General features: G+C 39.6%; 2 protein-coding genes across 6 annotated transcripts; one reads left to right on the forward strand and one right to left on the reverse strand.

The window, feature by feature from the left end:
* Nucleotides 1–496: 496 nt before the first annotated feature.
* LOC137128909 (flotillin-2) lies at nucleotides 497–12,836 on the reverse strand. Of its 3 annotated transcripts, none has more exons than XM_067507588.1 (11): nucleotides 12,815–12,836; nucleotides 9,634–9,715; nucleotides 7,256–7,346; nucleotides 6,914–7,037; nucleotides 6,448–6,566; nucleotides 4,974–5,087; nucleotides 4,741–4,860; nucleotides 4,103–4,317; nucleotides 3,639–3,822; nucleotides 2,755–2,904; nucleotides 497–2,562 (listed from the first exon to the last, which is right to left on the reverse strand). In XM_067507588.1, the coding sequence occupies exons 3-11, from the start codon at nucleotides 7,328–7,330 to the stop codon at nucleotides 2,524–2,526; spliced, it is 1,140 nt and encodes a 379-aa protein (XP_067363689.1). In that variant the 5' UTR covers nucleotides 7,331–7,346; nucleotides 9,634–9,715; nucleotides 12,815–12,836; the 3' UTR covers nucleotides 497–2,523. The 3 variants fall into 3 exon arrangements, with proteins under 3 accessions (XP_067363689.1, XP_067363687.1, XP_067363688.1); XM_067507586.1 differs by lacking the exon at nucleotides 12,815–12,836 and adding an exon at nucleotides 10,895–11,083; XM_067507587.1 differs by lacking the exon at nucleotides 12,815–12,836 and adding an exon at nucleotides 10,607–10,741.
* Nucleotides 10,682–19,475, forward strand: LOC137128910 (rhomboid-related protein 4-like). 3 transcript variants are annotated; one of them, XM_067507591.1, is made up of 8 exons: nucleotides 10,682–10,747; nucleotides 12,973–13,128; nucleotides 14,783–15,092; nucleotides 16,324–16,456; nucleotides 17,428–17,516; nucleotides 17,655–17,711; nucleotides 18,694–18,852; nucleotides 18,926–19,475. In XM_067507591.1, the coding sequence occupies exons 2-8, from the start codon at nucleotides 12,985–12,987 to the stop codon at nucleotides 19,057–19,059; spliced, it is 1,026 nt and encodes a 341-aa protein (XP_067363692.1). In that variant the 5' UTR covers nucleotides 10,682–10,747; nucleotides 12,973–12,984; the 3' UTR covers nucleotides 19,060–19,475. The 3 variants fall into 3 exon arrangements, with proteins under 3 accessions (XP_067363692.1, XP_067363691.1, XP_067363693.1); XM_067507590.1 differs by lacking the exon at nucleotides 10,682–10,747 and adding an exon at nucleotides 11,273–12,275; XM_067507592.1 differs by lacking the exon at nucleotides 10,682–10,747 and adding an exon at nucleotides 11,273–12,275 and having other exon boundaries at nucleotides 18,687–18,852; nucleotides 18,926–19,018.
* The last annotated feature ends 168 nt before the right edge of the window (nucleotides 19,476–19,643 follow it).

Here is a 19,643-nt window from a genome sequence, read left to right on the forward strand (position 1 = left end):
ACGGATGCAAATATGATTATCTGGTTATTATTTAAATACAAAACTGTATTAGTTTCACTTGTGTGAAATTCACAAAGACTATAACAAACAATTACAAATAAAGGATCACTGCAAAACGAGCAAAACAGCTCCAAAATCACTGCCAAGATACAAAAAGACACTAAAAACCATCCCCCAAAATGGCCATCGAACTGAAGACTAAACACACACATCCAAAATTAATGAGAAAACCAACCAAAAAAAAGACAGAAATAAACTACAGATGTCTGATTCTGTTTGTTGAGTCAGTGAGTCCATTTTCTCTTAATCTCCCCATTGTGTTATTGTAAAGTAAATTTACTAGATTTCTTCTGATTTCATTATAAAATAACTGACAGAGAAGTTACGAACTGGGACATACTTCTATACTTTTACGTTGAAACACATTTACCCTTTGAACCGAGGTTAAGAAGCTAAATCAGTGTAAAGGGGAAAAAAACTCCTAACCAAAACCCAACTGTGTCATTTTGATTTATTATAATGATAATTAGAGTGAATGAAGTACAGACTGATGACATGCGGCAAGAGCATACAGGAATCTATGGCTATTTGAGACACGGTGTACACATCGCAAAATACAACATGAGGAATTATGGATTAATTTCACATTACACGTTAAAAACACAGTTCAGCATAAAGTTTTTACACGGCACACATTAAGTTAGCACTTGCCTGCCAAAGCAATTTAATATGGCCACAGTATTTGCCAAGTCACTGATAGTCACTCCATCAGCAGAGATTATTAATGAACCAACCAAAGAAGAGCAGATAGCACAAAAACTACTTAACATTAATAACAGTCGTCCTTAAATGCTGTGTCAGTATGCTCATGCTGGACATTTCCACAGCCACTGTGTTGGTTTTATCTGCTTGTGAATTTCAAACTAAACCTTAAGTTACTTTATGAAAGTGAGAACAGCTCTGTACAGTAGTGAGATAAGATTAGAATTCTGGCTACAAAAGGTTCACTCACAGTTTTTCTGGAAGTGGACACGATATAATCACATACCTCACTTGCCAACATACCCTCCACCCCTAAATCTTTTTCTAGGAACCTTTGGCAGTTAATGTGTTTTTTTAACTGTGGCTTTGTAAATACTTGAAAAACTGCTTTTTGCACTGAACACCGTCCCTGTGAGCTGCTTGACAAGGACCTTCCAGACTGCGGGATCAATAAAGTTTGATCTTTTCTGCTGCACTGAAGCTTAAAATTTGGTGCATTCAATCCCAAAACAACAAAGCGCTGTCACCAGTTACAAACATGTAAAACCACTGATTAAGTCAGATAAAACATTTTTTTAAGTACCTAAACATAAAACCTCACTATAATTGATGCAACAGTTATTAAAAGAAATTAATTCAGACAAACAAAAACAGACAGTATGTTTCTGTGAAATGTGAAAAGTTTGGTTTGTTGTCTGTCGGACATGGCTTAGCATCCAAGGACATATGTAATATTAAACATCTATGTCAGATCAACTCTTTAATATTCCAGTGTAGTGTCCCTACTTCTGATACAATACAAATGATAAGATAGTTTCTTCTAGTTGGCATCACTGTTAAGCCTTTGACTTTTGAAACTTATTCAGATAATAGTTAGTAAAAGTTAGTTCTGTCTTAGTCAAAACCAAACCAAAACAAACTACTAATTACATCTTCAAAGAATCAGAATATGCTTCACATTTTCTCAGCAGATAAATAACTAATCAACAGCTTTGGTTAAGAATAAATCATCTCTCCAAGGAGTTGACGACCCCCCCAACCAAAAAAAAACAAAAAACAAAAAAAACACAGCAGATGGGAAATATCTAAGGTAGAGATTTGCACAATGAAAGGAACTTTTTATAAGATTGTGAGCACCTTTGTTACATTGTAAAAATCAATAACTGACACAAAATAACCTGAATATTATCTGATAGTTAAAAATTACAAGATGTACAAACAATTTTTTAGAATTACCAAGAGAAGATTCAGATTATCTAGGGAATGTGTCTAACCATAAAGACAGAGGTATATAAATCAACCAAAAGGCCTGCAAACTATGGAATGTAAAAAACCAGAAGAGAGGCCTTGTTTAAAATGCAAGAACCCACTGTATAAACACCAAACAGTAGGCGTTTACATCATCCGTCAGGTCACAGGATAATTTCAATGTAACATGAATGAATGTTAACCGTCACCCCTTCTATGTTTCATACAAATGGGCCAATATACAGTATTTAATCCAAGACTCAAACATAACAAAAAACGAAAAACAAAAAAAATGATCTCACGTTAAAACTAAAGAAAAATCTTTAAATGAGCAGCAGTGCATGCAGATTTTCTGGTCCTGTATAAAGTAAGGCACCAGAGGTTTCCAAAATTCACTTGGTAAACAGTATATACATAAAAACCCAAAAAACCAACAGAATTCTTCAAGTGTATTAAAGGCAGTCTATGAGAGTGCATACAACAGATACTGGAGTCATGCGGGGTCTTCGGTTTTCAGGCTTGAGCACCAGTGATCTTCTGCAGCAACGGGATCTGGTGAGAATGGACAGAGAAACCAAACAATTCTTTGTTTAATCAGACATTCAGCTCCCCCATATAATTCTAATGGAATGATGCTTGTTTCACAACCACATTTTGTGACACATCTGCAGTGAAATCAGGCTCCTGAAATGAAATCTATCACATCTACACTACATATAGATCACCATGATAAAACATGTTTACCTTTGACAGATCCACTCCAGTGAGAGCATTGACAGACACAGGAAGTTCAGCCAGAAGGCGGTTCACCTCCCCAGTCACTCGACTGCCCTCCCCGCTCAGGATCACAATCTCATTGGTCTTTGCTAATGGTGCTGACACCTTGGAGGCAATCTGCAGAGATGTAGTTAAGTATTTATTGTGAGCAGGAAATAGTCAAAACCTCCCGCATTAAGACACACTATCAGTGATGATATCACACTTTAGACCGTCATAGTCTCCTGATGGATAAATCATTGAGATGAAGCAGTAGTTGTGATCCAAGTGAATGAATGAGAGCTTCTGTTTTCCACCACTTCAGCCACAGTTTCACCAACATAATGATCATTTTGTGTTCGGCTTCGAGTTTGGGTTTGAGAGTTGAATATTAATACAATAAACATGGTATATTTCAACAAGTACTGCGGCATGTCTGTTTCCCATATTTCACAAAATAAGGTGTAAGAATTGGCGAAAAGTTGTTCTACCATGGGTCAGATAGGAAGAGAAATGCAGTAGGAGCTATCCTGAAAGAGGAGTTTGTGAGGAATGTTCTAGAGGTGAAAAGAGTATCAGACAGGTTGATGAGTCTGAAGCTGGAAATTGACGGTGTGATGTTCAATGTTGTGAGTGGTTATGTCCCACAGGTAGGATGTGTGTTAGAAGAGAAGGAGAAATTCTGGAGTTAGATGAAGTGATGCAGAGCATCAACAGAGGTGAGAGGGTGGTGATTGGTGCAGATTTCAATGGGCATGTAGGTGAAGGGAACAGAGGTGAGGTGGCAGTAGAGTTTCTGACTAGTTTGTTTAACAGGATCACAAGTAGTACAACCCCTTGTGTTGGACATTTATCCTGTCTGTGTGTGTTACCTTTGGCAGTGCCTCGAGGACCAGAGCAGTCTTAGCTGCTTCTCCGTACTCCTGGTAGGCCTCTGCTTTCAGTCTCATTTTTTCCGCCTCAGCTTTGCCCACTGCTTCAATCGAGGAAGCTTCCGCCTCACCAATCTTCCTAATCTTCTCTGCTTCAGCCTGGGCTATCAGCACTGTCTTCACCCTGATGTGGGGATGACATTCCTCCGTCAACACATGTCATGATCACAAACTGACTTTTATCAAACGTTTCAGTCCCGTTCCTGTTTGACTATTGTGTACCATAAGAATGGAAGCTATTCAGCAAAATCAAGGCCACAACACATGAAAATGTGGCAGGGTGAGGATGTAGGGCGAAAGGACATGTGTCAAGCCTAAATGACCTAAATAAAGCAAGCTCCTCCAACTGACTGCTGCCCTTTGGGGACAGTAACGTTATTCTTGAGTCTTAGGTTCTTACTCACTTCTGTCCCTCGGCCAGCTGCTGCATCTTGTAGGCTTCTGCCTCAGCAGGCCTTTTCACAGTGGCAATGAGCTCCTTGTCTGTTCGCATGATCTCCTTCTCCTCAATGGTGATTTGTTTCTTCCTCTGCACCACCTCGATCTCAATCTCCTCCAGACGGATCTTCTGTTGCTCCTTGGCTGCCTGCAGCTCGTATGCCAGCTGGGCCTCTGCTTTCTGAAAACACAAGTACATAGACTGTCTCAAGCTGGAGGTAACAGAAACTTTGCTGTTGCAACAGCTGAAATATAGTCATTTCGTTTCGGTTAAGTAATTATCACCGTCTGACTCACATGATTTAATTCTCTTCAGTGATACTTTATGATGTTCACCCGTATATATAATCAAAACAAACCCAAGACTCATTGGTTTGTAAATACTGCAACGACTCATCACTTAAAATATTCAATATGTCAAATTAAGATCATGATTAACATGAACACATGAATGTCTTGTATTTTTGGAAACTCTGAAATCCATACTTTGATGGTATATAAAATGTTGTCGGTCTAAACAGTGTTTGGGTTTTTAATGGCTTAGCTACTGTCAAATCACTGCTTGCAAACACGCAGCAATTTCTACATCTAACTCATCACCAACCTTAGTGTTGACTTCCTGGTTAAAAGCAGCTTTTTGCATCTCCAGTTCTCGTTTGGAGTCAGCCATTTTGGTGTCAGCCTGGAATTTGATATCCATCATCTCCTTCTTACATTCTGCTTCCTAAAAAAACATTTTTAAAAATACGGAAACAAATCAGTTGCTTGCTGTGCACAGCAAAATCCGCTAATCAGAGCTTCTCAAAATGCACTTCCACCCACTGGAACCTCCCTTACCCGTATCCCAGCATCCCTCTCTGCTTCAGCCACGCCAATGTCTGCATCCCTCTGTACTGCTGCAGTCTGGGTCTTTCCGAGGGAGCTGAGGTAATCCAGTTTATCATAGACATCCTATAAAAATAAAAAGGTCAGTACAATTTAAATGGAAAAATCTAAAAAATGTCCTGCCCTTAATTTTGGTTTTTGCTTACAGAGTCAGATCAGATACTTTCAAATATCATTAAATTTGTGTCAGACACACTTAAGTCGATCTGACACTGACATTTTTAAGAGCTAATTGATTGTGGAGGTCCTGGTTCAAAAATATGAATCTCTACTTTGTGAAACGATGTGAAAAAGAAAATGAAATAAGGAAGACTGATCAGTTAGGACATGATTAAAGAGAAACACCTCATAAAAAAACAAACTGAATGGATTTTTTTCAGTATCTGCAAATTTTTTTAAATTAATTTTTAATTTACTAAAGGGGGGGTGCATACCTTTTCATTACTATATTATAAATGTTTTTAATATACACTGCTTGACCATTTTTCTTCCATCTGAACTGGACATTTGTATTAGCTGATGTTCTGTGAGGTTTAGGTTTAAGTTTACATCCCCTTACACTCAAACTCAACCCTAAACCTACTACAATACCAATAATGCACATTCAGCTAGTACAAATGTTCTTTCCTCATCAGAAGTAACAGCAAATCCATGTTTGACTCCAAGTGTATGTTCAACCTTAAAACACATTCAACTTTACACGTTAATTCTGTCTTAGAAAGAACGGACAACATATAGAGATATCACTGGAAGTCTACCACCTCACAACAATGGCTGAAAAAACTGATAAGGTTTATTCCTAAACCCCTGGAAATGTTATTTTGATGGCAACATTCTTGTCAGCTGAACACATTTATATTTCACATGGAAATGTTTGGCTGGTGAAACACTAAGACGTGGGAGAACATGACTGAATAATGGGCTGGTCCTTATGCATCACAGAAACCATCTCAACCCGGGCTAATTAATGTAACAGAAAAGGACTGTGGGCTTCCAGCAAAGCATGATGATAAGGTGCTTTGTCTGCACCACCTCTCAGTAAGTGATCTCTGCCAGTCAAACATTAGCCTCATAAAACCCAGCAATGAGAAATTCTCAAATGAGCAGCAGCTTCCACAGTCGATGAAAACAATGGAAAAAGATTGTGTTTTACATTGTGGTTTTTCATAAACCTACACCGATATAAAAACAAGATGTTGGTATGATTTTAACGGCACTGCAAAGCTTTTAAACAAGCAGTGAGTTTCCCATATGTTGGGCTCTTCATTGCAGTCAGAGCACTCGCCACCACCTCTGTGTGAATTACACTTCAACAAATGGAAACACAACTTATGATCAGTTCCCATGGGAACTTTGCATAATCTCCATTTTTTTTAAGTTGTGATGTCGTTGTGATGTCGTGTTAAAATACAGTATGGTTACACACCTTAATGGTAAAGCTGAGAATCTCGATGCCCATCCTGCCCACGTCAGGAGCTGCCACCTCCCTCACCAGTTTAGCAAACTGGTCCCTGTCCTGATAGATCTGCTCTACAGTCAAAGTACCTGTAAAACAGGGATTGTTATTCAAAATGTCCCTTCTCACAAATTGGCAGCAGATACCATGCTTCTACAACATGGGAGTAATGTGCTGACTAGCAGTTACAAAAAGATGGTTGATAATCTGTTACTGTAAATGTTCAAGTCCTGTCTCAAGCTAAAATGTTACAGAATTTGCTTTTTTTTCCTGTTTTATTTATTTTGACTTTGGACTATTGGCTGGACCAAAAAAAAGAAATCATTCTGGTCAGTTTTTATCACCTTGGACAAAACAATAAATCCAAAAACCAACAAGCAAACCCCAGCAAGCTACTTACACCGATAATATCTAAAGATTAAATGAACATTCATACCTAGAATGGAGCGCAGATGTCCTTCCAAAGTCTGCAGAACCACAGCTTTAATTTCCATCACTGATTTACCCAGAAACTGCTCACAAGCTACTGCCAGCAGGTCTGGCTCTGTCATAACTTTGACCTGAAGACGACATGGTAACAGTGACGTTAGCTCCTGTCTCAGGATCCAGTCACAGAGAATACGGTGTGGTCTGTCTTAATAGTCTTAAAATACCACTATAGAGCATTTAAACCAAAGGGCGAAGGGGAAGTTTAGCATTGCAGCGGCCACAGAAACAGCTCCAGCTGTGACACACTGAACCAAGTAGCATGTGGTGAAGACACTGGGTTGGGTCTTACCTGAGCCACCCCTGTGACGGTGATAGCTACCCCTTCTGCTGTCTCCACGTCCTCACACCGAGGCTGCAGAGTCATGATCTCCAGGGTTATTCTACAGCAAGGAACAAAAGCACATTTACGAAGAGCCACAATTAAGTTGAACATGAAGTAACAGGAAAAAGCTGTGTGATAACAGAATAAAATCAGTTTAAAAAGTCCCCTCAGGCTGCTGAGAATGGGATTTGTACTGGTGGCTGCTTACATGACAGCATCTGTCTTATTTCACAACAAGAGCACAAAATACTAATATACTGCATTAATAACAATGCATGCAGATTGTTTCCTGGTCCTACTGTCTTTTCATTTTTCATTCAAACCTGAGTTATGGACAGAATCCCTGAAATACTTGACGGTGTGAAAAATGAAAACCACCAAAATCTGGTTATGTTCCAATAGCAAAATACTCCAAGACCAGGATAACACAGATCAAATCCAATCAATCCCTTTTAACATCAGCTAGTATTTCAGGATTTATGGGGTGAATGTGTTGTTAACAGGCTACTTCTGAATACAGTCACTTTAGAAAGGATTCTCCCTTACTTCAATAAAGTGAGAAAACATGGAAATTGTTGGCTTTTAAAAATGAAAACTCAAACACACGTAGATCTTTGTTGCATGTCATTCAAGATTCAAGATTCAACAACGTTATTGATCTCATGGGGAAATTGTGTTGCCTTGTTACAGCTGCTCTCCACATGAAAGTAGGAAGAAAGGAAGAGAACATCCACCAATCCGAGACAATAAACAAATACAAACTAATGATCAATAAGTAAGAAAAAAAACTCGGCTGGAGGAGCAAAAATAAATGAAATAAAAATAATAAATGAAATAAAAACAACAGTAATTGTCCATCTGGGGATGAGTTGAACAGTTTAATGGCCACTGGGAGGAATGATCTCCTGTGTGGTTCTGTGGAGCACTTGACTGTGATCAGGCTGTGGCTGAAAGTGCTCCTCTGTGCAGCCAGCACACAGTGGACTGGGTGGGAGGGAAAGTCCAGGACTGAGAGGAGCTTGGACGAAAAATGTCATTATGGAGATCTACAGGCACATTCTTGGACTTCACTGCATGGTTTTTATCCTGACGTGTGAACTGTGCGACCTCTACACACAGGTGTGTATATAAACAACATCAAATCAGTTTAATCAGGACCCGACTCAATAACAGGTGTCAAGAACATTTTATATGACAGGATGGACCTAAACTAAATATGTCACATTCACAGGTCTAAACACTTTTCCCTTTGATATTATGGGGTGTTGAGAGGGTTTTCATGGACAAAATTGGCCATTTCATAATAAACTGACAAGACAAAATGTGGAAAGTCACTATATATTTATTGAATTTGCCAAATATAAGTTATTATTTTATTATTTTCTGCTAATAACCTAAGAAGTGTAGTTTTCATTACCTGGTATAAATCATTAATAAATAGTATTTATTGTAAAAAAACACATTCATTGGGCAGATTCTGCACATATAAGCAGCAGAAATGCAAATATTGCGACTCTAAAGAAGAATCTTCCTCCAAATTGTTCAATTTTTTAAAAATATAATTCCTAGCCACAGTGAAATCAATACTCAAAACATGATATTGCATATATTGTGGACTTTTTCATACGAATTGAGATTCAAAAGATGGTTGTTTAGTTAACTCGTCAAGCATCACAGAGCATCATCTGACGATCGTCCCACTGATCTCTGCACAAAGTAGAGGGGGAGGGTCTGTTTTTGTGTTATTTTTAACACGGTTCAATGTTTCCCTGCACATGGAGCAGAGCCAATGCCACAAAATGATAATATAAAACTTTTCAATAAAATAAACGCTGGAGAGCAAAACGCTGAGCACAATTGCCAATACAAAGAAGCACCTCCTCATGGTTTAATAACACTTAAAAACCTCAGGGTGCCATGTGACAGGACTGCAGATTAATGCTATGGAAAATAACAATGGTGAATGTTCTAACGAAGATAAACTAGTTTTACCACTGTGAAGCACCTGCCCAGCTGAGAAGACAATGTGCATGTAGGCTGAAAAACACCCATGAGCCTCTGCATTGGGTGTAATATGAGACAGAACATAGAATAAAACAGCTTTTAGCTTCTGCTGGTTTACGGACTGACTGCTGTTAATGGGAGTAACTTCCCTGTGGAAAATCATGGCTGGCAAAGCCCTGTTGCATCTGTGGTTATTTTATCCAAATGAGTTGGGTGGAGGGATTTTAAAAGCCTAATCCACTGATCTGCAATGAGTAACATATGCTGGCACAAAAGCACCTAAGAAGCTCGTAAGCTGCGATGTCAGGAGAACATAAGACCCGCTGACACACTGTTGTTACCTTTGGGTGTCTGAGATGAGCCACCAAGCCCAGGCCCAGCCTCCCACAACGTAGGTCTTATCATCAGGGCCACAACAGGTACCTGAAGGAGGAGGAACAACTCCATTAAGACAAGGTTATAGGATAAAACCTTTGCATCCAACATCAAGCTGATATCAGCACGTAGGAAAGTAGAAACACCCTCGTGTAGAATGCAGTACAGTTCAGCAGCACACAGCAAACTCAAAGGCTTGTAAACTGTCAAAAAACAGACAAAGCATGTCCCCAAGAAAATGTCTGGTAAAGGAAATAAATGTTACACTAGTGCCAGTTTGGTGTCTTTGGACGCAATCTGTGTTATCACATCTTTTTCTGTTAACATTATTGCTCGAGTCGTTTCCCACAAGCATCTTGATTCACAGCCACGAACATCTGTTCTACTTGGAACCTTCTCCGTCCACTCACACTGTCTTCCTCAGCAGGACTGACATGAAGCCTGTGGAGACAGGTGTTCACACCTCTGTGACTGTGAAGTTATTTTTAAAATGACAACTTTCTCGTTTGGTTCGGTTAGTTGTGATCCTATTTTTAAATTTGACATTTGCAGTGAATGAGCTCGGACCCATGAATGATGGTCCATAAATAGCGGGGGTCTTCCCTGCAGTTATAAGAGGGGTTTAAGAGAAACCGCTGTGAGTTTGAAACGTTTCCAAAACCTGTTACTACTGTGTGAGCAATATTCAACAAAGCTAATATGCAACCTTTGGTTTATATAACATATTTATGTTATTTCAACAGATGGCGATGATTCCTCAACAATCTGCATGATTAATATATATATAATGTTTTGGTGTGGATCCAGCCGACTGTAAAGAAACAAAACATTTGCACATTTGGGTTTAAAACACTTCAAAAGAACCAAAAAAAAACGTATTAAATCATACATTCAACCTGGATGCGTCTGTTATCTACAGACTCTTTAACATTTACGCACGTTTTCCCTTTGGACGCTTCTGTTGATAAACCAAAGCTCTTCAGTCACATGACCTAAATTCACTGTTAGCACCACAGGCTAACGGCGTTAGCATAAACAGTAGCTAAGCAAAGCTGGGCCAAACCCTCATTATTGTTTCTGGTGAGTCTTTGGCCAATTATTTCCCGAACAGGCGGACGGATAAGAGAATAAGAGAAGGAGCAGCGTGTTAGCGTCACACAGTTTTGGCATCGCCGACAGTTGGCTGCTCCATTTGCTCGCAAACGTTACGAGGAGACCAGCACCTACCGGAGACCACCAGAGCCTCGTTCGGCCCCACGGTTAAACAGTTCCCCATGTTGGCTCCGGACAGCGAGAGTCGGAACGCAAATATAAGCCGGTCGGATCGTTTAGAGATTCGACGGTGAGCCGTAAAACGTTTAATTGGACGAGTGAGCGTGCGAACATCGAAAGCAACCACAACAACCCCCGCCCCGCCTAACGACTCGTTAGCTCGACATTGACGTAACGTGTCCGCTCCGGAGACGAGCGAGGAGGGGACTGAAGTAAAAATAATACTATAAACTATAAAATAAGTAAAAATGTTATTTGATCTCTCATTGGAAGCTATTTTGTTTTTCAGTCATGGTCTCAGTAGTTATAAACGATCATATTAAACTCTCATGTTCCACAGATGCTTCGTTGACTTCTGTATTTAATCAAATGAAACAATTTACTGAGCTGCAGCACATTAAGTTATTAATTGATTAATTTACTTTACAACAAATAAGTAGTCATACTTAGAAACAAAAAGCTCCACACTATTTAGTGGGATACTCACAGTCATTAAAAATTATATACGGCGTGTAGTGCGAGGACGGTCATTAGGTTATTTTCGGGCAGCTTTGCTAACTTTGCTAAAGTCACTTAGATTGTTAGAGGATGATGCTCTGAGGAGTTCAACTGTTTTACGTCTGTATTTCAGCCCAGCGCTGGAATTTGATTAGTATTTAACCGGATGTAATTATGTTGTTAATGGACGCATTGGCGCTACTTTGACGAATTTTTGTGAAGCCGTTTTTCACTCTGACCACTAGATGGTAGTAAAACGCGGTTATTCTTTTGTATTTCTGCTAAAAATGTGTTTTTGTTTATAATGTTATCATAATATTAAAATGTTAATATATATAGCTGGCTCTTGTAGTAGAGAAATGCTAAGATGCTAAAAGGATTTACTTATATAGCCATTATACGAATAGATTCTTAAACAGATATAAACGCATGATTAAAGCATTCAAACATTGTACATGATTTAGGTGAAGCTTATTTCTGAAATTTTGATCATATTTTGTTTTTAAAATGTCCATTATAGCTGTAGAATAAATGTAGTCGGGTAAACGCTTCCACGTTTCCCTTGATAAAAAAGTGAAAGTAGGATTAATTGTACTAAAACACCAGGTTGTTCGTGTATTTGTTTATTTAACAGATTTAGGAGTTTTCCTAAAATTAAAACGTGTCAAGCTGCAGATTAATTAAAAATGCAGCTCTGCAGATTAATTCAAAATCATTTTAAGCTGTAGTTTCGGTTTTGTGTCTTGCTCCCTCCGCGGAGGCGCGCACAGGCTCGTGATCGCGGTGAAAACGCGCTAATCAACCTATGTCCACCCACAAAGATCACAGACGATAACGTGTGAGTAAGAGTGGTTTCTTTCAAAGTGTAGGTTTATTATGTTTATTTGATTAATGTGTTGAAGCCTGTTGCTGGTCAAACTTTTTTTATTTATTTCTCCGTGTGAGAATCTTAAGGAATGAGGAAGAGCTGAAATCTTTTTCCTTGTTATCCTGCATTTGTGCATTAAATCTTGATTCCCATTTTAAACAGCTCTACATATAATCTGCTTTGTTGTTTGAACTGAGTGTGAGGTTGTGTAAATCCCTGGAGTCTAACCTAAACTGGTCTTTTTGCACATTTGTCTCATCTGGGACATAAAAAAGTGCCCAGTTCAAAAGCAACACACCTTCCGATCCTTGCAGTGATGTCAAATCCTCCAATTATATCACTGATTTTATAACTTAAGGTTGTATTACACATGGCAGCATGTTAATCTGATGACGTCTTTCACAAACAGCCATTGTGCATCTGAACAACTTTGGTTTTTTGACTCTTCTAGCTGCCTCATCAGGACTAATGTCATCTGTTCACTTCTGCCATTATGTACCCAAACTCACAGATTGATCTTCAGCTCATCAGTAGGCTGATTGTTTTTTCCACTTCCTTCGTTGATATCCTGTCACTTCCGAGAGCATTCAGAAGCCTTTGCAGCAGGGCCTCCATTATCCCACTGTAAGCGGGAATGTGACTTGTCCATTACACCACCTCTCTCTAGGCTGTGTTCAGTATGCAGAGGGGTTTCCAGCTGGGTCTGCTGCTGCTGGTGGTCCAGCTGTTCCAGGAGGGTCTGGGAAACATCCCTGCGGTCACCCTGGCTGTCCTGGGATTCAACGTGTATCTGTACGTGTTCCCTGCAGCTCCACTGATGAAGGTATGATGGTGACCTACTAAATTTACTGGTTATTCTAGGGCCAGAGCAGTGAGACCAGGATACAGTGACACAGAGCAACAACTGTGCCTGGATGTGAACTTATTGTTCTTTTATTTACTGCATTGAGCTGCAGTTTCCTGCACACACTCACGCAGAGGAAGAGTGTTAGAGGATACAGTCACAGCTGAAAATAGGAAAACACACCTTTGATTTGTTTGGTCAAAGACTTTAAGACACGATTCCTTTGAGAAAGACGTAAAAACATTCATGAACAAGCCAAAATGTCCAACTAGAGCTTAATGACAGTGGTGGATGAAATAAAGGTATCAGTACCACAAGTAAAGGTTACTGTGAAAGTACAGAAGTAGAAGCACAAAAAATATAAAAAGTACTGTGCTGGTAGAAGAACGGCAATTCAAAACTCAAGAAAAGGAGTACAAGTACTTGCCTAAAGAAATTTGAAGTACCCCTTTAAATGAGCGTGTACAGTACTCGATCCAAAATGTACTTTAAGTACAAAGGTACACGACTAAGAAAACAGTGGGAAACAGTTTTGAACAATAATGTGTCTGTGTTTTGTTCTGACCCTTATTTCCTTGTGTCTCTTTGCTCTGTCCCAATCCTAAAAGCTGGTCCCATGTGTCTGTGTTGCTATGCATCCGGAGCTGGGAAATACTCAGCATACTCTGAACCGCGGATCCAGTGTCTGATATCTCACCAATCTTCATCAAGTCAAAGTGGTGCTTCTTGTTTTTGTTGAGTTACACAGACGTGCATGAAATGATAGTTTTATGAAGTTGACATTTGAAATGTCACGTTGTGTTGGCGTTTGAAACCCACATGCCAGTTTATTAGGTACACCTTGACCCCCATTTTCTTTCAGAATGCCTTTAATTCTTCGTGGCAAAAATTTAACAATGTTCTGGAAACATCAGGGTTTTTGGTCCATATTGACATGATAGCATCACACAGCTGCTGCAGATTAGTCGGCTGCACATCCATGATGCAAATGTCCTGTTCTACCACATCCCAAAAAGTGAACTCATGGTCATTATTGATTTGCAGACTTGCTTCATTATCTCAGGGTGAACAATGGACATTGATTGCAGCCCTGTATTTAAACTCAGGAACGTTTGGAAAATAAATAAAAGTTTAGTGTGTTGACCTGTTTAACTCAAGTCCAAGTGTATCCAGTTGTATATGTATCCTTTGGTTTACCTTCCTTTGGAGTTTAGTTTAGTTCCTTTGGGTTTCTGTTTTTTTACTTTGCTGCCCTTTGTTAGTGGTTTGTTCTCTGTTTTCTGACTCGGTTTTACACTCGGGTCTGTTACTCAACACAATCGTGATAATTCACATTTGTTTGCTATACTCGTTTTAAAAGGTGAAATATTCTTAAACTTGATTCTTGATGTGGAACAAACAGCAGCTGGGAAAAGATGGAGCTGGTTACATACGCTGATAAATGCAGTGGAGTAAAAAGTGCAGTGTTTGCCTCTATGCAGTTAAAGTACTACTTCAGTAATTTGCAGGTACCTCAAAGCTGCACACTTCTGGTGAAGTACGAGGTAACATGAATTGGAAATACTCCGGTAATGTGCAAGTATTCCTCATGTCACCCCTTGTCATCACTTCTTTCCATCGCTGTGATCTATAGGCCTGTGTGAGTCTCCAACTCGTGCACAGGAACAAAGAATGGCGTCGCCTCTTCCTGTCCCCCCTGCACCACGTCAATGACTGGCACCTGTACTTCAACATGGTGTCGTTCCTCTGGAAAGGCCTCCGTCTGGAGCGGCATCTGGGCGCAGCCTGGTTCCTGTACCTGCTGTCAGTCTTCTCTCTGCTCACCGGCCTTGTTTATCTGCTGCTGCAAGCGCTGATGGTGAAACTTATCGAGGACAAAGATGCACTGGGGGACTTTATCGATTTGCCGGCTCTCAGCAGTGAATGTGCTGTCGGCTTCTCAGGTACAAACTCCCAGCAGTAGATGACCCGGAATTTTAGAGAAGTTCATAAAATATATTTCTTTAGTGTGTTCTGTGTTTTCTGTCTTGCTGTTAGACATGGAGCTAATAATAATTTGTATTATTATTCATTTGCAAAGGCTTTTTTAACAGGTCTTGACAGAACCCTCCTCAGGATTTTCCAGAGCAGAGTCTGACACATTTGAATGTCTGGTTTTATTTCAAAGAGTTTGGATAATTGATTTGAGGAACATTAAAAGTAAAAACACACTTTCTCTCTCCAGCAAAGAAAACTAAAATACAAAACTGGGATTTGGTATTTTCCACACTATTTTCTAGATTTTGCTGAACAACAACAAAAATATTGGCAGTGCTAATTAAACAGAAAGGGTTTGACATGACATTTGAACATTTAAATTAAGTGTATTGAGTGTGTGTTTGACACAGTTTCGATATCCCTTCACATTTTAAAATGACTAATTTATAATATTTTTTAGATCTTCATTGAAAACTCTCATCCATACTTGTATTCTCACTTCTGCCTCAGATAAATTGTCTTTGTGGAATCTACCAAGTCCTTAGACTTCATGTCTCAGTTTTGTCCCTTGTAAGCTGTGTGAATTGTGGAATCTTTTAGTCTAAGTAGGTGCAAAGCTTTTATTTCTTTTTTAAACTATGTTCAGCCAGTTTCATAATACAACCACAAGGGGGCACAATCCAATGCCTTTTGTCCCAGTCCCAAGTCTGGATAAATGCAGAGGGCTGTGTCAACAAGGGCAACAGATGTAAAACACATGCCAAAGTAAACGTGTGAATCAAAAGTTCTATACTGAATCTGACTGTGAATATATCGGTAGAAGGATGCTGAGGTTGGATCTACCAGGCAGGAGGTCTAGAGGAAGAGCAAAGAGGAGATTTATGGACGTAGTGAGAGAACATGAAGTTAGTTGGTGAGACAGAAGAGGATGCAGAGGACAGAGTTAGATGGAAGCACAGGATTCGCTGTGGTGACTCCTGAAGGGAAGTTCAGCCAGTTGTGGACATTTGCTTAGTGTGATGTCACTTTGTCATTATGGGGTGTTTGTGTGCAGGTGGATGAGTAAATTGCAGTCATTTCACATCACAGTAAAATGTGTAAAAAATGAGGGGGAAGCCAAATTTGTGACATTAAATCGAGATTTTATTGTATGTTTTTTTGAGTTTATGATGCTCCTTGTTGTGACTGTGTCTCCAGGTGTCCTGTTTGCTCTGAAGGTGGTCAGTAACCATTACAACCCAGGTGGGGTGACCTACATTTTGAACATTTGTGTGTCCAATCGCTTCGCAAGCTGGGTGGAGCTGGTGCTAATTTATCTCGTCACGCCAGGGTGAGACAGTAAAAACTGTAGGACGGTTTACTTCCAAATGAAATACATCAGATTATTAGAACTATTGTTGTATTCATATATAAATGTCACTAATGTTGCTGCTGGTGAAAACAGCTGATTTGATGCATTCAATGTACTGACAGGTGGTTAGTCCACAATTATACTGTAGTTATTAGTAATATTTTGTATTAAGAATCTGCATCTGCAAAGTAACTGCTCTCAAATAAGTGTAGTGAGGTTAAAAGTAACAATTCCTTCTAAATAATTGTAAAGTATAAAGTAACAGAGTGTGAATGATTGTGTAAAGCACAATTACTCCACCATCTTGACGTTTGGGAATCAGACTGTAGCGTGAGATGGCAGCAGCTGTTCTGTTCTGTGAGTCTGTGTCACAGCACCTCAGGAGCAAATCTCCATTATTAAATGACTTCACAACAAGTACCCGCTGTACTTTTAAGTACAGTGCTGTCTTACAGTATCTCTGGTATTAGGAGTTAACCTGTGTTCTATTTCCATTCAACTTATTGATTCTAAGCAAGTTGTACAGTGTGTTCTCGTTGAAATTCAACCACATGAAGTGCACATGAAGCGCACTGGGAGGTACAAAACATGATAAACATGAGCTTTGACTGCAACACGGCAACAAATCTGCACGTTTAAGTTTCCAAATTTGGAGGTCTGGGACATGTCGAAGTCCATTAGTTACTGTAAAGAGTGGTGGAGTACTCGAACTCTACTTAAGTAAAAGTACAAATCTAAAATAAAAATGTAGTCTAGTAAAGTAAAAGTAACCACTGAACTTTCTACTATGTTACTACATACTAGGTCACTTTTTAAATAATCATATGGAAAGAGGAAGTGACACCCCGTCTCATTAGTGTTTGTATATAAAAAAAAACATGGTAAGAAATAAGAAGGTATGAAATGTGTAAATGAACATGTAAAATGTTGTACTGTGATCTGTTCCTTAGGACGTCTTTGGTTGGTCACCTGGCAGGTATCCTGGTGGGTCTGCTCTACACTGTTGGCCCATTGAAGATCATCATGAAGACGTGTGCAGGTCCGAATCTGTTTGTGGTGATTGAATTTCTTCATCCTGTGACCTGTTAAATGTTTCAGATGTGCTGTAACACGTGTATTTGGTCAGTGTGAGGGTGTGAAATGAGTCTGTCTCAAACTGTGTTTGGTTTTTCCTCAGATTTTGTATCTTCGAATGGAAATAATGCGAGGGCGAGTTCATACTTCAGCTCTTCAGGTACCACAATGTTTGAGAAAGTACATGTATAGTCAGCTGTACACAAATGAGAAATGGAAGTGAAGTGAAAAATCTATTTTAACGAAACACATAAATTATTGTTTTGTTCATATTCCAGTGCATCATGGATATTTTGTCAGAACTGGATATTGGATCCAAACATGGCTTTAATTCACTCCCACATTATAAAAGTTGTTCAGTAGCAGGATATTTTGGGTTCCCGTCTTTAAGAATTACCCAGATGATACCATCATGGAAGTGTGGGGATCGTCCTCTCAGGATTTCACACAGTTTTGATGGTTGTGACCTAAAATGGCTGAAAATGTGACACCATTTTTTAAAAACTGATCGAGTTGTGACACTTTCATTGTGTATATAATTGCAGTGTTGCACAAAATTCCCTGAGAATGAATTCATGTGATCGCAACATTGTGAAGTTCAGCTGGGGCTGAAAAATTCACTCACCATCTTATAGCTTTTGCAGTGATTCTCAATGGGGCAAAATGCATCACGTGATCAACAAAGAAGCTAGCGCACCAACATGCCCGGAGACAAACCCGGGGGCTGATGTGAAACTGACTGAAGAGCAAGAGTTAGTCAACCTAAAATCCAGTCACTGCAACCACAATGATTTTTAAATCAAAGAAACTCTGCATGTTGGAGTCAGATGTCAGACCTCAGCCTGTTCGAGATGCTGGTCTGAGAATTTAAAAGTGGACCTGAATTCCTTCTGAGTTTTGTGCAGGTCTAATCCACAGCTTCCAAAGGACCTTCAACCTGTTTTTAAACCTAAGGCTTCACTTTATCCCTAATGATTCGATTTTCACGTTAGATCAGTTTCATGTTAGTTATTGTTTAGTGTCTGTTTTGGCAAAAAAGTGGCACCACAAAAAAACTAATTAGAGCAAGGACATTCATTAATGTGTTTATTTGTATTTACATTTGTGTGTGTGTGTGTGTGTGTGTGTGTGTGAGTGTGTAGGCTACAGCGGAACCAGGCAGGACTTCTCAGGGGATCCACTGCAGGCAGAAGATTATACAACAGATCCAGTGTCAGATTATACAGAGTCTTATGTTGCAGGACTGACAGAAGAAGAGCAGGTAGAACTGGCCATCAGAAAAAGCCTGAACGATAAAAGAGGTAAAGTACGATGAACGCTGCGGGAAGTCGCTCCCGAGTAACACAGACTTGTTAATAACGTTGTCTTTTTCAGGACAAACCTTCACTACACGTCCTCGTCACATTTTCCATCACGCTGATGAAGAGCTGAGTCCTGAGGAGCTCCTGAGGAGGAGGAGAATAAGAAGGTTTGGACCAGAAGTTTCCAACCAAAGGAGAAGACGGTGAAGACAGAAGGAGACGGTGAAGACACTTTGCATCTGCTTTCCATCCGTCTATCTGTTGAGTGTACGCTTCATGATTCCATGTTTCTCAAAAGGACTTTCAGTGCTCACAGCTTCGTATCGCTCCTGTAAAAAGACACACTGATGTTTGTGGACTTACTGTGAGACAAAAAGGCCACAGAAGGTCTAAATAAACTGGCTCCGTCCAACACATCGACCTACCAGCAGATTTCAAATCATCTGACAGCAAAAGAAGCCAGGGCAGAGTGAGTGTCCACCAGCTGGGACTCGAACCGTGGATGCTGGAGTTACATGGTTTATATAATATGTCAACCACTCCACCACGAGACGCCGCACTTTGTTAATCATTTACATATTCATTGTAAACACACTGTTGGAATAAAATACTTTTTACCTCTTCTCATGAAGCTATTGTAACTACAATCAAACCACAAATAATCGGTGCAAAAAAGAGGAGTCAAACCACTGACACTGAGCTAAAGCCACCACAAGTACTAAAAATATCTAGACCCATTCAATTCAACTTTATTCATATAGCACCAATTCACAACAAAGTCTTCTCAAGGC

Source organism: Channa argus, chromosome 6 (genome assembly GCF_033026475.1).
Source record: "Channa argus isolate prfri chromosome 6, Channa argus male v1.0, whole genome shotgun sequence".
Taxonomy (NCBI): Eukaryota; Metazoa; Chordata; class Actinopteri; order Anabantiformes; family Channidae; genus Channa; species Channa argus.